General features: G+C 36.4%; 1 protein-coding gene across 2 annotated transcripts in view; it reads left to right on the forward strand.

The window, feature by feature from the left end:
* The first annotated feature begins 2,367 nt into the window (after positions 1–2,367).
* RASSF9 (Ras association domain family member 9) overlaps positions 2,368–14,002 on the forward strand; it is a 34,748-nt gene continuing 23,113 nt past the window's right edge. The window contains exon 1 of one of the 2 annotated variants that reach the window (XM_037142997.2): positions 2,368–2,624. In XM_037142997.2, the coding sequence (XP_036998892.2) occupies positions 2,578–2,624 (47 nt within the window). In that variant the 5' untranslated portion in view covers positions 2,368–2,577. The remainder of the gene's footprint in view (positions 2,625–14,002) is intronic. The other variant, XM_037142998.2, reaches the window with a different exon arrangement.

Genomic DNA, 14,002 nt, shown 5'->3' on the forward strand with positions numbered 1-14,002 from the left:
TTTCAATTTACCTATACAATATCTGGTTACTAATAAAGTTGAATTTTAGCCTAGTTTTATTCTCTTTAAAAAATGTTATTTGCTTATTTTTCTATGTGGATATTAGTGCCCATGTTTTAAATCCTTTGAGCTTTTAATATCAGAGGAACATTAACCCTGTGTTTAATTCTTACACATCAAAGAGCTTGTCATGAACAATATTAATAGAATATTTTATGTGAAGAGTAACAACATCATAAATGAGATTCATTTGTGCTAACCTGAAACTCAATGTAAGATTATAAATATACTAATAAAGCTGTAATGTTGTTTCCTCTTGCTCCATTAAAACTTCTTTAGTGAAAACTGTTTTATATGAAAACTACATATATAAATAATCTTAATAAGGGTGGAGAACAAAAACCACAGGAAAAAAGATATTTGTAAATATAAAATTCTTTGCAAAATCTCTGCAAGCATTATATTAATAAGTAAACAGTTTAACTTTAGTGTATTATGTTAAGAACAACTTAAAATAACTGGGTCATCTTCCGCAATAGTTTAAATCTTTTTTTGTGATGTGCTTGTAAAATAAAATCAAGAACCGAAACTGATGTATACCCAAGATTATGGTATGCAAAGTGTGGATGTGATGATATAATGTAGGAACCTGGCTGTTTCCTATGCCAATGCTGTGATCAGGAGCTCTCTGGTCCTTCAATACACACACACACACACGCATATATAACAAAATATGTCATTACTACTTTTGGTATTTTAAAAGTTTTCCTTGGTATTATTGCTATAAACCCATTTTAAAAGTAGTATTTAAAAAAATTACCCTATTTTCCAGGCCTGGAAAAATTGTAATTGAATTAAAGCATTCATTACTATAATGTTTTCTAATTCATAACAATTATATATAGAGAGACATATAGATATATAGATAGATAGATAGATATAAATATACAGCTTAATATACAATAAACACTGCAATAAAATAATGTATTTAAATGATATATAAAGTACACATATGTATATATACATATAGAAATATACAATATAGAGGACTGGAGAAGAACTATGGTAGTAGATGCTGAAAAATAGATTTTTTTTTAGCTCTGCAGAATCCTGAATAAATCAGTACCTATAAAATTACAGTAACTTTTGAGATCACTTTGTGATCTCACTTTGTTTGATTACTTTGTTTGTTTGATGTTGGGGGTGGGGGTTGGGCTCCCAAAGAAAGTGTGAGCCATTCGTGTTCTCTGCCAAGGTCCAGAGACCCACTAATCTGCAGTGTGATTCAGGGTGAACCCACAGTTCTCTGGCTTCCTTTTCCCCTCTCCCTTCGCCGCGGAAGCCAATGATTAGAAGTGTTACGTAGGGAGGGTAGGAGGGGCAGGAGGGAGGGAATTAGATGGGCGAAATCCCAGAAAATAAAATGTCCTGGAAAAACTCTTCAGGCACTTGCGTCGGGACAGCTCTTTCCCATGGCATCGGGGGCGTGTGGGCTGTCGGCGCTCGGCTAGCCGCCCGCACCCGCATCCCCTTGCCCAGCTCTGCCCCAGCTCCCAGGGTAGTGGGACGGAGCTTGCGTGGGACCCGGCGATGCCTGCCCCTTAACTTCCCCTGCACACTTCGAGTTCCACGAAATCCTCCAGGCGCGTACTGCTACTTTACTAGTTACTTGAGTTAGGGGTGGGAGCAAACTGTTGGCTCTTCCTTCAAATTCCCACGCCCCCAAAGGCCCAGTAAACGCCCAAGAGGGGTTAGAGGCTGCTGTAAACGCCTCGGAAGTCGGACCCCCAACCCCCGGCTGCTTCCTAGGCCAAGGCTGTGATCAGGGCCTTTTGCTTGGAAGATGATCCAAAAAGAGTGTGTAGCAGTGGGGTTGGGGGAAACTCTTAGGATCATGAAGTCAGGGACTCAGATTCCCCGGGGGTCTGCGACCACCTGGATTCCGCCGCTTCGCTCCGCCTCCGCATATTTTACAGCACTGACACCCGGGCGGGGGATTTTTGTATCGAATCCACAGGCAAAGAGTTCTAGGCCCTCAGCCCTGCTTGCCACGATCAGATTACTTTTCACAGACTGAAGCTGCTGGGAGGTGGGGTATTTACTTTTAATTCTTTTATGTATGTTCAGTTCACCTTGTGTGGTTGGGTGTGGAAGGAAGGGAGGGGGTTTTCCAAATGGGGTGGAATTGCCATTCCGTGGGTATTACCCTGCCTGTGGGGTTGGCAGTCCTTGAAGTTTAGCAAGTCTGCAAATAAAGTACAGAACACAATAGAGTCCCCCTCCCTTCCTCTCTTTTTTCTTTTCCTGCCTTCAAAAGCCTTCTTCGAGGCTGAAGCTGGGCAGGTCTCCAAAGGTGCAGCAGCCACAACAATCTCGCAGTTCCCAGCTAAGCAGTTGCACAACTTCCAGCAACTCTCTTAGCCGGTTACTAATGAGCTGAAAGCCAGGAACATCTGAGGAGGTGAGGAGTAGGCTTCCAATCCTCTTCCCTTTACCCCAGAAATCCAGACACCCCCAGCCCCCACCCTCAGATAACTTTTGAGATAAGATCCTTTCTGCTCATTTGTCTGTTGAACCATGGCTCCCTTTGGAAGAAACTTGCTAAAGACTCGGCATAAAAACAGGTAAAGTTCAGCATGTGTGTGCTCGCGGGTTTGTGTAAAAGTATGTGTGTGTGTGTGTGTTGCTGTTATTATTGTTTTTTCAGTTAGATTTTGATGAAAGTTGTTCTTAGGGGACAAAGGCCTAGGGAGTTAGGTCTTGTATTTATACTTAACTGGTGAGGATATTGTTTCCCTAACAATGACTGGAGTGGCCAGGGCAAGGACCGCTGAAGATAATGATTGTTTTAATTCACTTGTCTCTCTTTGGCCATTGTTCCACAGCCAGCATCCCCCCAATCTCTTTGTGTTCCCTGGCATATTTGAGAGTAGTGGGCTGGCAAATTTCATTTTGCTTCAGACAAAATTTTATGTTGTGTTATAGGATGAGTTAAATTTTTGATGAAGATATAAGTAAAATTCATTAACAATTAATTAGAAGGAAAAACACAGCGGCTGATAGACTCCTGAAACAATGCTTTGGCTCCCCAAAAGTAGGGCAATCTGAAACTTGAACAGTTACTGAAGTGAAAATGCCCAGTGGAGAAACTTTTCATGAGCTGATTCTTTCAAAATCTTTGCAAACTGTAGGTGATTTTAGGCACTAAAGGATGATTCAAACAGCTGTCCTCCTTAACCCTTATTAATATTGTACTTTGATTTCCTCTGCTCTTTCAAGCGTTCGCTGTTCATAGTCTAAGTAAATCTGTTTCTTTGCCTCTCTGTCTCTTTCACACACACAGATGTTTTGTGAGCCAATAATGTGTTTCAGTCCTATTAAATATTTTATTAACATCTCCAGTGTTATATTTCTGTGCCAAAAACAGTGAGAATAATCTTACGCACGGGCTTTACTTTTTTAATATATTTATTTTGGCATAAGGGCTTTTCCACAAATGGTCTCTCAGTCATGTCTGTTTGTACTTGTAATTTACTTAGTGTAAATTTAAAAGCATACAATTAGATGCTAGAAAATGATACAATCAAAGTGTCTATGTAGGAATGTAGAGTGATACAATTTTAAAGTAAATTTCCAGTTTAAGTTGTACTGAATGTCTACTTGAAACATTCTGCTTCTAACTCATTGCAAAGGTATTCATGATTTAGTTGATGAAGTTTGCTTAAGAAACTAAAACAGCAGTGATTAATACTTCCAAAAAATTTAAACCCATTTTATTCTCTAATAACTTATGCCACAAATATGGTATTTCTGGTAATTTATAAAACGATATGGTAAAATAAAAATATGTATTTGGGTATTATCAAAAATGTGTTAGTAATGAGTATCAAAATTAGGTTTGTATTTTAGTATATTAAAAAATTCCACAATACTCCTCTTGTCAAAAAAATACCCTTACTACTTTTAAAATAATTATTCAGTAGCATTATTTATGAATATATTTATTTAAATGCTACTGAAATCCGTTAAATTACTTTGGGAGAGTTCATGGTTTTATAAGACAAGTTACATTTCTAGCATACGGATCTTTTTGAATACTTCCCCTGTAGTTCGGGATCGTTGTGCGCATGCGCGTGTGTTCATTTTTTGTTTTTTATTGTTATAAATTTAAGAATTCTGTCATTGGTATGGCAGATAGCAGTGCCCTAAAGCTTTGCATGCACTGCTGTGAGTTTCGCTCAGGGGAGTACATTTCCACTGTCATTACCTCAATTTTGCCGCTGCACCGTCTCATCTACTCTGCCCATAAAACTAGTTTTTGTTCAAGGAGGTAGGTAAGTATGTGACTTTTTTATGCAAAATTATGAAAAAGTGGAAATAAACAACAATAAAGAGTGAGGAATTTCATAGTATTTCAAGTTTCTCTGAAAAAGTGGAATGGTGCTCCCAGAGATGATGCTTTTTTTTAACCTGTTTTGGCAAAAGTGGTAACAGGATATTAAGTTCCTCTTATAATTGAGTGCATTCTATTTCCAGATTTGTATTTTGTAACCCTTTAGAAAAATGTAAACCACAGTGATAGTCAAGTACATACAACTATGTTGTACATATGTTGTATTTCAAATTAAGCAGTAAATAAGTTTATTGAAATATAATTTGGGTCTACTGTTTTTTTTTCAGATTAAGTATTGCTATTGATGAGATATTTTTGTTTTATTTTATTTTATTTTCCACCTTCTCAAAGTGGAGGCTGCAGGTAAAACTTAGTTACATGATTAAGATTATCTATTTCTTTTATAATGAGTTAAACAATCCTACTAGGACACAGAAAAAACAAATATCTTTCCTTAAATGACAAGTCTCTATCCTTTCGTAGAAAACGTGATTGATAATAAAACACTTATTTGATAACAGTAAGTTGATTCCTGAAACATTGTATAAAATTCCTTGTAGAATGTAAAGGAAGAATTTGAGTAATATATTTGCATACCTCTTGATCGATAATCCATGCAACTAAAAGAACCACTTGAACATAATTGCATCATTGTCAGCAGGAATAAATGCAAATAACTAGAAAGAATATTAAGAATTTGAAATCATAAAAAATTGAGAAAGTTTGTTTATTGAACTTCTTGGCATCATATTCAGTCTTTTCATTTTCTCCTCTCTTAGAGTGATATTTAATCATTCAAGATTGAACTACCTGAGATAGGTCTGTAAATATTCTCATTACACATAGATATTTGAGAGTTTTACAGACAGACGGGACACAAATGAAACTTTATGTGGCATAAAAACCTTTCAAAGACACAGCTGGGATTTCTGGAGAGGGCGGGGCATTTATGGCTACTCACCGGTGTGTTTTCCTGCCTAGAACAGTGTCTGACGCACGATAGACCTGTGATAGAGTTGTTTCTATAATTCTGTAAGCTGGAATTGTCATTTGTACTCAAACCAAAATACAGTAATTATTTTATTTTCTATTCATCATCTGGTGTCAGCTGGCATGATATAAAAGGGAATGTTTTATAGAGGTTTAGTTGGCATTTGATATAATTCAAAACCCAGGGTAATAGAAAAATAATTATATGGGCTTGAACACTAAGCTTATCCTACCCTACCAGACTATCTCTTCCAAGTTTAAGAAATTATTTAAATTCAAAAATCTGGGAAACGATCTTCAGGAAATTTGAGAGTATGGTCACAAAATGATTGTATTTGAGCATGCAAACCTTTTATGCCTTTTATTCCTAAGGTACTTAGAAGTAAAATAAATGGAGCCAATCTAAAATTCTTTATGTTTACAATCAGGATTGATATTTATTTTCTAAGTGTAGTCATGTTTAATAGGAAGAGTAGTTTTCAGGAGAGCTTTGGAAGGATCTTATGCAGCTTTTTGTTCAACATGAAGAATAAAATTGTTGGAGAGTCTTGATATTTCCTTCTCAATAAACTAGTCAAAGTTCTGAAAAATGTTTTCTGAAAGTCACTAGATATATATTGGTTTTCATATAAAAGCCGAAGAAGCAAATAATGAAGGTTAACTTCACTCAGCATTCATATGAACATTCAATAATTGGATTTAGATTATTAACATATTCAACTATTCAAGAAGGTTTTACTTGTCATCTTTATTTTCATTCTATTTTCTAGATAATGGTTGTGTCAAAAACTGGTGCTACTGAATAGCAATCAGCAACTGTTGTAAAAGTTCAGAAAGGTAGAATGTCACTGTAAAGCTTTTAGGGATCCTTGCTAGTGAGTTATGATTCCTTGGGTTTTTTTTTTAATTAATATTTTATTTATTCTTAGAGCAAGGGGAAGGGAAGGAGAAAGCGTGGGAGAGAAATATTAATGTGTGGTTGCCTCTCATGTGTCCCCTACTGGGGACCTGACCTGCAACCCAAGTATGTGCTCTGACTGGGAATTGAACCAGCAACCCTTTGCCTCACAGACCCATGCTCAATCCACTGAGCTACAGCAGCCAGGGCTGATTCCTTGTGGTTTTAATTAATAAAATTTGAGGGCAGAGAATTGGTTGAACTTTCTACCAAACCTTGCTAGAAGATTGTCGTAATGAAGCAGCATCTCATACATTGTTGAAAATTTAAAATAGAATAGTTCATTTAGGTGATTTGTAAGAGAAAAGAAAATTCACAATAATTATGGTGGGATGTAATGTAGTTAATGTGGCCTTCATAATTATTATTAAGTACTGTTCGGGCTGCTCTTGACTGTCCTTTGGCTGTTTGTATAGCTATGAATATGTGTCTGTCCCAGATGATAGGAAACACTGTCATAATAACTCCAAATCAAAAGTTGCTAAAATATATTTGTAATAAATATATTAGAAATAAAAATTCTGCTCTGTTGTTTATGATTAATACAATAAAATGTGCATTAAAAATTGCTTTTGAAGCAATTAAAGCATATCTAGCCAAGTTTTAAAAAACCAGGTGCTTTAAATTTCTCTTATAAATGCATCATACCATGAATGCTTCATCAGAAGGAAGAATTAAGTTTCTGGTTAGAAGATTTAAGTTTTGCTGGCAGGATGGATATTTTTTCTTAATAATTAGAAGGATAGTAATTCGTGAATTCTGCAGAATGGGAAATTATTATGCAATGTTTTTGTCCAACCGTATTTTAAATGGTCTCCAAACTAGAGTTAGAAATGCCAGATATTTGAGTATGTACAAACTCCTTAGTTCCCAGGAGTTCCTGAAAGAGATCTCCCCTAATGATACCTGGTAATTTAAGTAGTTACTAGTTGGCAGCAGACACCTTGTTAAGAACAATGACTGGAAAGCTCCATTCCTGGCAAAAATAGCCTGAGAGCAGTAGCAGTGGTGAAATTGAGCCCTAGGTTCAATCTCAAATTGTTACTCAAACAACTATAGCCAACTTAAAAGCCACTACATGAGATGTATTATTGTGCTCTGTACTAATTCTTCAAATGTCAAGGTATAAAGTTCTTAAGTGAATTTTTTTGAAAAAGAAGTTTTAAAAAGTTTATAGGTGGTTAACAATTTTATTTACATAAGTTTTGATTGGTATGTATTTCTAGGAGCATTGATAATAGTTTTAAGTCATTCACGAAAATGTAGCTCTTTTAATTTTTAGTTCTGAAAGTGGAAGAAAGTTGAAGTAGAGGTACGAGTTTACCTCTTTCAGGTATGTGTGGGTACCGGTTCCTGAAAACAAATCTCTTTGTCTTTAGCACATTGGTTTTCTAAAGCAAGGCAACATATCTACACCATGTCCTTGCAAAGAAATTCAGTGTACTTCTGTGTTCTACTGTTTTTTGTTTAAGAGAGAAGGGGAGGGAAGGAGAAAGAGAGGGAGAGAGACATCAATGTGTGGTTGCCTCTCACGTGGCTTCCTACTGAGGACATGGCCTGCAACCCAGGCATGTACCGTGAGGGGGAATTGAACCTGGGACTCTTTGGTTCGCAGCCTGTGCTCAATCCTTGGAGCTGTGCCAGCCAGGTGTTCTCATGTTTTTTAATGTGAATTTGCTTAGGAGTTTTTAAAGACATTCCTTTGGCTAAATGCACACACAAAAAAACACTGATTCTTTAAGAATTGATCATTTACTTTATGAAGTAAATTTTGATTTCATTTTTGGAACCTGTTATAATATTATACGTTCTAGAGAAAGTTTGCATATTGATTGGTTATAATGAAATTACTGATGTGAATGGTTACCCAAGGGTAAAGTTCGTACTTTATGTGCATTAAATAGAGCTTTGGGAAGATACTTAGCACTGACAAGTTATTTCAAGAATAATAATAATCAATGAGAATTAAGTATGCTGATCAAGAAAACAAAGAGCTAGGAAGCCCTCTTTTTTTATAAATAAAGTAACAGCTACATGCAAAAAAATGAAACTTGAGCACAGACTTACACCATACACCAAAATAAATTCAAGTTGGATAAAAGACTTAAATGTAAGTCATAACACCATTAAAGTCCTAGAGGAGAACATTGGCAAGAAAATCTCAGATATTTCACGCAGCAACTTCTTTACTGATATGTCCCCTAGAGCAAGGAATGTAAAGGAAAGAATAAACAAATGGGATCTCATCAAAATAAAAAGCTTCTGCATGGCTAAAGAAAACAGTATTAAATTAGCAAGACAACCAACTGTATGGGAAAACATATTTGCCAATGATACCTCAGACAAAGGTTTAATCTCTAAAATATACAAAGAACTTACAAGACTCCACTCTAAGAAGACACCCAACCCAATTAGAAAATGGGAAAAGGACTTGAACAAACACTTCTCCAAGGAGGACATACAGAACATTCAGAGACACATGAAGAGATGCTCAATATCATTAGCTATCAGAGAGATGCAAATTAAAACCACAATGAGATACCACTTTACACCAGTCAGGATGGCTATCATAAACAAAGCAACAAACAACAAATGTTGGAGGGGTTGTGGGGAAACGGGGTCCTTAGTTCACTGTTGGTGGGAGTGCAGACTGGTACAACCATTATGGAAAACAGTATGGATTTTTCTCAGAAAAATAAAAATCGACCTGCCTTTTGACCCAGCAATTCCACTGCTAGGATTATATCCTAAGAATCCTAAAACATCAATATCAAAGAACCTATGCACCACAATGTTCATAGCAGCACAATTTACAATAGCCAAGAGTTGGAAGCAACCTAGGTGCCCATCAGTAAATGAATGGATCCAAAAATTGTGGTACATATACACAATGGAATTCTATGCTGCAGAGAGAAAGAAGGAGCTACTACCCTTTGCAACAACATGGATGGAACTGGAAAGCATTATGCTGAGTGAAATAGGCCAGGTGCTGAAAGACAAATACCATATGATCTCACCTTTAACAGGAAGCTAAACAACAAAACAAACAAGTAAGCAGAAAAAAAAAAACCCAAAAAACAAAGACACTGAAATAGAGAACAAGGGGATAGTGACCAGAGGGGAGAAGGAAGGGAAGTTAAGGGGAAAAAAGGGGGAGGGATTTGGAGGAACAAATAGGAAGGACACAGGGACGAGAACTAAGGGGGGAGGAAATGGGAGGGGGGTGGGGAGCAAGGGGCAGGGGAGGCTGGGATGGGAAAAATAGACAAAAAACTGTACTTGAAAAATAACTAAATAAAATTTAAAAAAAAATAAAAAAAAATAAAGTAACTTAAGATAGCTATAAAAGTTCTCATTGAGTATACCTAGTCTTAGTGAGAGCAGGGACTTTATCTATCCTGTTCCTTTCTGGGTCATCTGTGAGTAGGTGCTCAATAAATATTTATATAGTTCAATAAATTGATTTATCATGTGCTTTCCAAAGAGAGTTGATCCCCATACAGTACTTGGTTCACAGTACTAGACCAGTATGTCTGATGCATGAGTTACCTAAAGAATGGATCCAGAAATTCAAAGTCAACCTCTTTTTATCCCTGATCCTAGCTCAACTCCTCCTTCTTGTCAAACGGTCATATCTTGTCAAAAAGGACATATCTAACAAATAGATGCTATAAAAGACTACGTGACTTCAGGTAGAAAACAAACCAAGGTAACTCATTCTTCAGTAGGGGTACTCTTCCTTAACTTCATGCTCGCTAAACAAAACCAAGCGTGTATAAGTGAGGTTTGGCAGACGATGGTGGATGGCTACTGTGTACAACACCACTGAGTGTCAGCATTTCCTCCTTCTTGGGAGAGAAGAGGGAAATAGGATAGTGAAACATTTGTTTTCTCACATGAAAGGAGGATTTATGCTCTTTGTATGATTACAGTTATGAGACAGAAAGAAAAATGTTAGAAATAGGCAGAAAAAATATCTTGCTTAAGAATTCCAGCTCTTTACCCACATAGACCTTAGGTCATATCTCAGATCTGCTATCGCTAGTTGTATGCCCTACAGCAAATACTTAACCTTTCTAATACAGCAACAACAACAACATGTAAAGTTAAATCCAAGTTGGATCATTAGAGGGGATGTTCTTGAAGGAAAAGAATACACAATGATGAATAAAAGTATTGCTAAGGTCATTCCGGGGTTTTGGAAGGTGGCCATGCAAATAAGGCAGCCCTTACGCTTACATTTCATTAGCTTCAGGGTGGATCCACTGTGCTCATACTATTTATAACACGGTGTGCCAAGCCTGCTTTAACAATTTACACAATACTTAAAATAATGCTGTGAAGAAGGTTTTATTATTGTCCCTATTTTACAGACACAGAGGACTGCAACTAGTAAGTGGCAAAGACAAAATTTAAATCCATGCCTTTAACTATGTCATATGAACAGCACAATGCTGGGACATAATGAAATCTCAAAATATTTACTCTTTGTTCAGCTCTGTCAGATTAAAAATGCCATAAAGTATATCTAAGTTTTTAATACTTAAATGGGACGTGATATTTTGGGTTTCATGCATAGCATAGCATGCTTTTAGGGATAATTCCCTATGTGTGTTTGTGGAATTTTGATAAAAAGAAGAGATACATATTTTAAACATGTTAATCTTATCTTTAATAAGGTTAGTCTTTTTCAAATATTTAAAGTCTTTTTCATGTCTAAGCTTCTATAATTCTAAAATACCTTCTGCAGATTAGAGTTGTTCTCTCCTTGTTTACCTTTTCAAAATAACTTTAGAAAAGAGAATTACAAGAAGAATTTGTGTGTGTGTGTGTGATTTCATTTTACCTAAAATATAATGTGTTACCCCACACCCTCCCCCACGAAAGGTAGCATTACGGTAAAGGTCAGTGTATTTATTTCTACTGATAATTAGATGTGATTAGTTTATAAATTATAATATCTAAGAATTACTGAGTGTTTAATATCTGCTAAGCAAATATGTAAGTTTTATGAATTGTTAACTTATTTCTTTAGGAATGGTAAACTCTGGATTTTGTATTGTCCCAGACATGCAAAGACACAGCTCCATTCCTCAGAGATTAAACTTCTAATTGAGAAAACTGCATTATAGTTAAATATCTCATGCATGAACTTATTTTTAAATCATTCTTTCATGGGAAGCTATCTTTGAAAGGGTAGATAAAAGCACAATATAGTACAATTAAAAAATGAGAATATAATATTTTGGAGTGGAGGAAGGCTTTTTCTCTGTACAGTAGGTGCTCAATTAATGTTTTTTGATTGACTCTAAGTAGAAGTTTATAAGAGAGAAGTAAACAAAGGTTAAGGAAAATAAAAGGAGCATCATCATAATTAGCACTTATTAAACTCCTACAGTTAGATGACAGGCTCGGGCAAGAGAAGGGAACACAATAAGTTATAGAAAAAGATGTAGGATGGGCTTGAATCACACAAAGCTAATAAGACTGACTCAGGATAATCAAAAGAGAAGAATTTGGAAGCAGGCAGAAATGTGGTATATTTGGTGCCAATTTATAATCTTGGTTAGATTGTTAGAAAACATTTTACAACTGAGGAAGTGTAGAGGAAAATGTTAAAGATGTGTTTATAACAGTATTAGACTTATAATCAGTTGTAGTTAACTGCTGTTTATTCTAATTATCATGGTGGATTGGTCAGATTATCAATTCATAGGATTGGGTTATTCTACTATTTTGTTTACCTTTTGAATTTTAATCCCATTAATGCATAAAATGGTTTAACATCAGCAAATTTTCATGCTTATTGATTCTGTTGTATAAGTGATAGGAGTTTTACATCTGAGGCTAATCAGTATACTGCAGAGTGTATGTATGCTTGTTCTCAGCCAGTGACTAAGACGTGTATAGTCTCCTCCAGTGCCTTTATTTACTCTAATGCTCCTCATTTACTCTGACCTTGTTAAATCCTTCTGGAATATTCTACAGTATAGATAGCTGAAAGGTACTTACAATCTAGTAGCAGGGCATTCATCTGGGGAAACCACAGTCTTTCATAGTAGGGTCTGAAGATACCTATTTTTAGCTCTGCACATATGACCTTAATTTTACCTGGATGGTCTGAAACATGCTATAAAAAAACACAGCTGTTTCTATTGGGTAAACATAAAATGACTATAATCTCACATGAAGAAAAGTTTTACGCATTTAGAAAAAGCACTTGCACTATAGCTGCAGTGAGCCTTGGAGGGTCCATCTTTCCCGACAGCACGGGCAGGCGGGTACTCACGGCAGCGGACCGCACAGCATTAGCTGTGGTTTCGGGGCTGCCTACTCATCTCCTCTAGTGCTGAAAGTCAGATTTCTCCCTAGGACTGTTCACAATACACATGAGACTTAGACCAAATTACTTTTTTAAAATATTGATCATTGTTAGTGGTTCTGCTGTTTTGTTAGGAGAACTTGCTGTCATCACAGTTCAGAGGATTACGTAAATGGCAGCTGTGGTGTGTAATGCTTTATGAAGTCAGGCATTCTGTTGTGTTGCTTTCTTATCTACCTTAACACCTAAAAACTAAACATTCACAAACTATCCCATGCTGTCAGATTTGGCATCTGCTTGTATATATTTGTCATGTTGTGACTCGACATAATGGTTATTCAATGATTCTTAAACATCCAGAAATATTATTAAATGAACCCCACACATTGGGGGGCATTAAAAATTAAAGATGACATAGATATGAATCATACTTTTAAATAACTTGCTGATTAGGAGACACACAGGCATACTTAAATAACTAGGAAACAAGGCAGGCATTGGAAAGGATAATAAATCCACGTGTTCAATAATAAGTATGTGTTATACACACTGGGGATAAAACAATGAGAAAGTCAAAGCCTCTACTCTCACTGAATGTACAGTGCTGTCCTAGACAGGCAGACAATAAGCAAACAATAAATGAAACAATTTGAAACAAGAAATTCCAGGTAGCAGTTAATTTTAGGAGTCACTACAGAGGCGGAATTTATAGGAATTCAAAACTGAGTTGACAAGAAGCAGTAGAAAGTGTCAGGATGAAAAAAAGAGTCCATGATAACCACGGTTTTAGGCCTGAGTAACTGGGAATAGAGTGTATCACCATGAAGAATAGAAACGAATGGCAAGAATAACTTGGAGAGGGAAGAACATCAGGGTGATGAGAAAAAAATTCAAGGTGCCGTCTGACTGTTTCCAAATAGTCCACCTCCAAACACCTGGTGTTTGGACATGCTGCATCTGGGATGGGACAGCAAAAGCAGCTTTTCAACCAACCTACTTGACACCTCCGACATCCATATGGGGCTGATTGGTGTGGAACATCCTGCACCTGCAATGGGGCTTTAAAGGCAAAACACATTGTTTCCCAGTCGGGGCCTTCAGGCTGACTAATCCTATATTAAACCACCCATTTCCACGAAACATTTAGCAGCCATCACTTCAGTCAGTGATCCTTTAACCATTGCTTTTGGCTGCAGTTACTTCTAACCATGGCCATCACTTCCATAGGACTGTAAATTTCTTCTGTTTAAAGACCATGTTATTATTACTTTTGTATCCCTTAGAGAATCAGACAGAGAGTCATTGTGTTGATACTGGAGTTCAAAGAATGTTTTAGTAT

The sequence above is a fragment of the Artibeus jamaicensis genome, unplaced genomic scaffold (assembly GCF_021234435.1).
Source record: "Artibeus jamaicensis isolate MK-2021 breed Jamaican fruit bat unplaced genomic scaffold, CSHL_Jam_final scaffold_584, whole genome shotgun sequence".
NCBI lineage: Eukaryota > Metazoa > Chordata > Mammalia > Chiroptera > Phyllostomidae > Artibeus > Artibeus jamaicensis.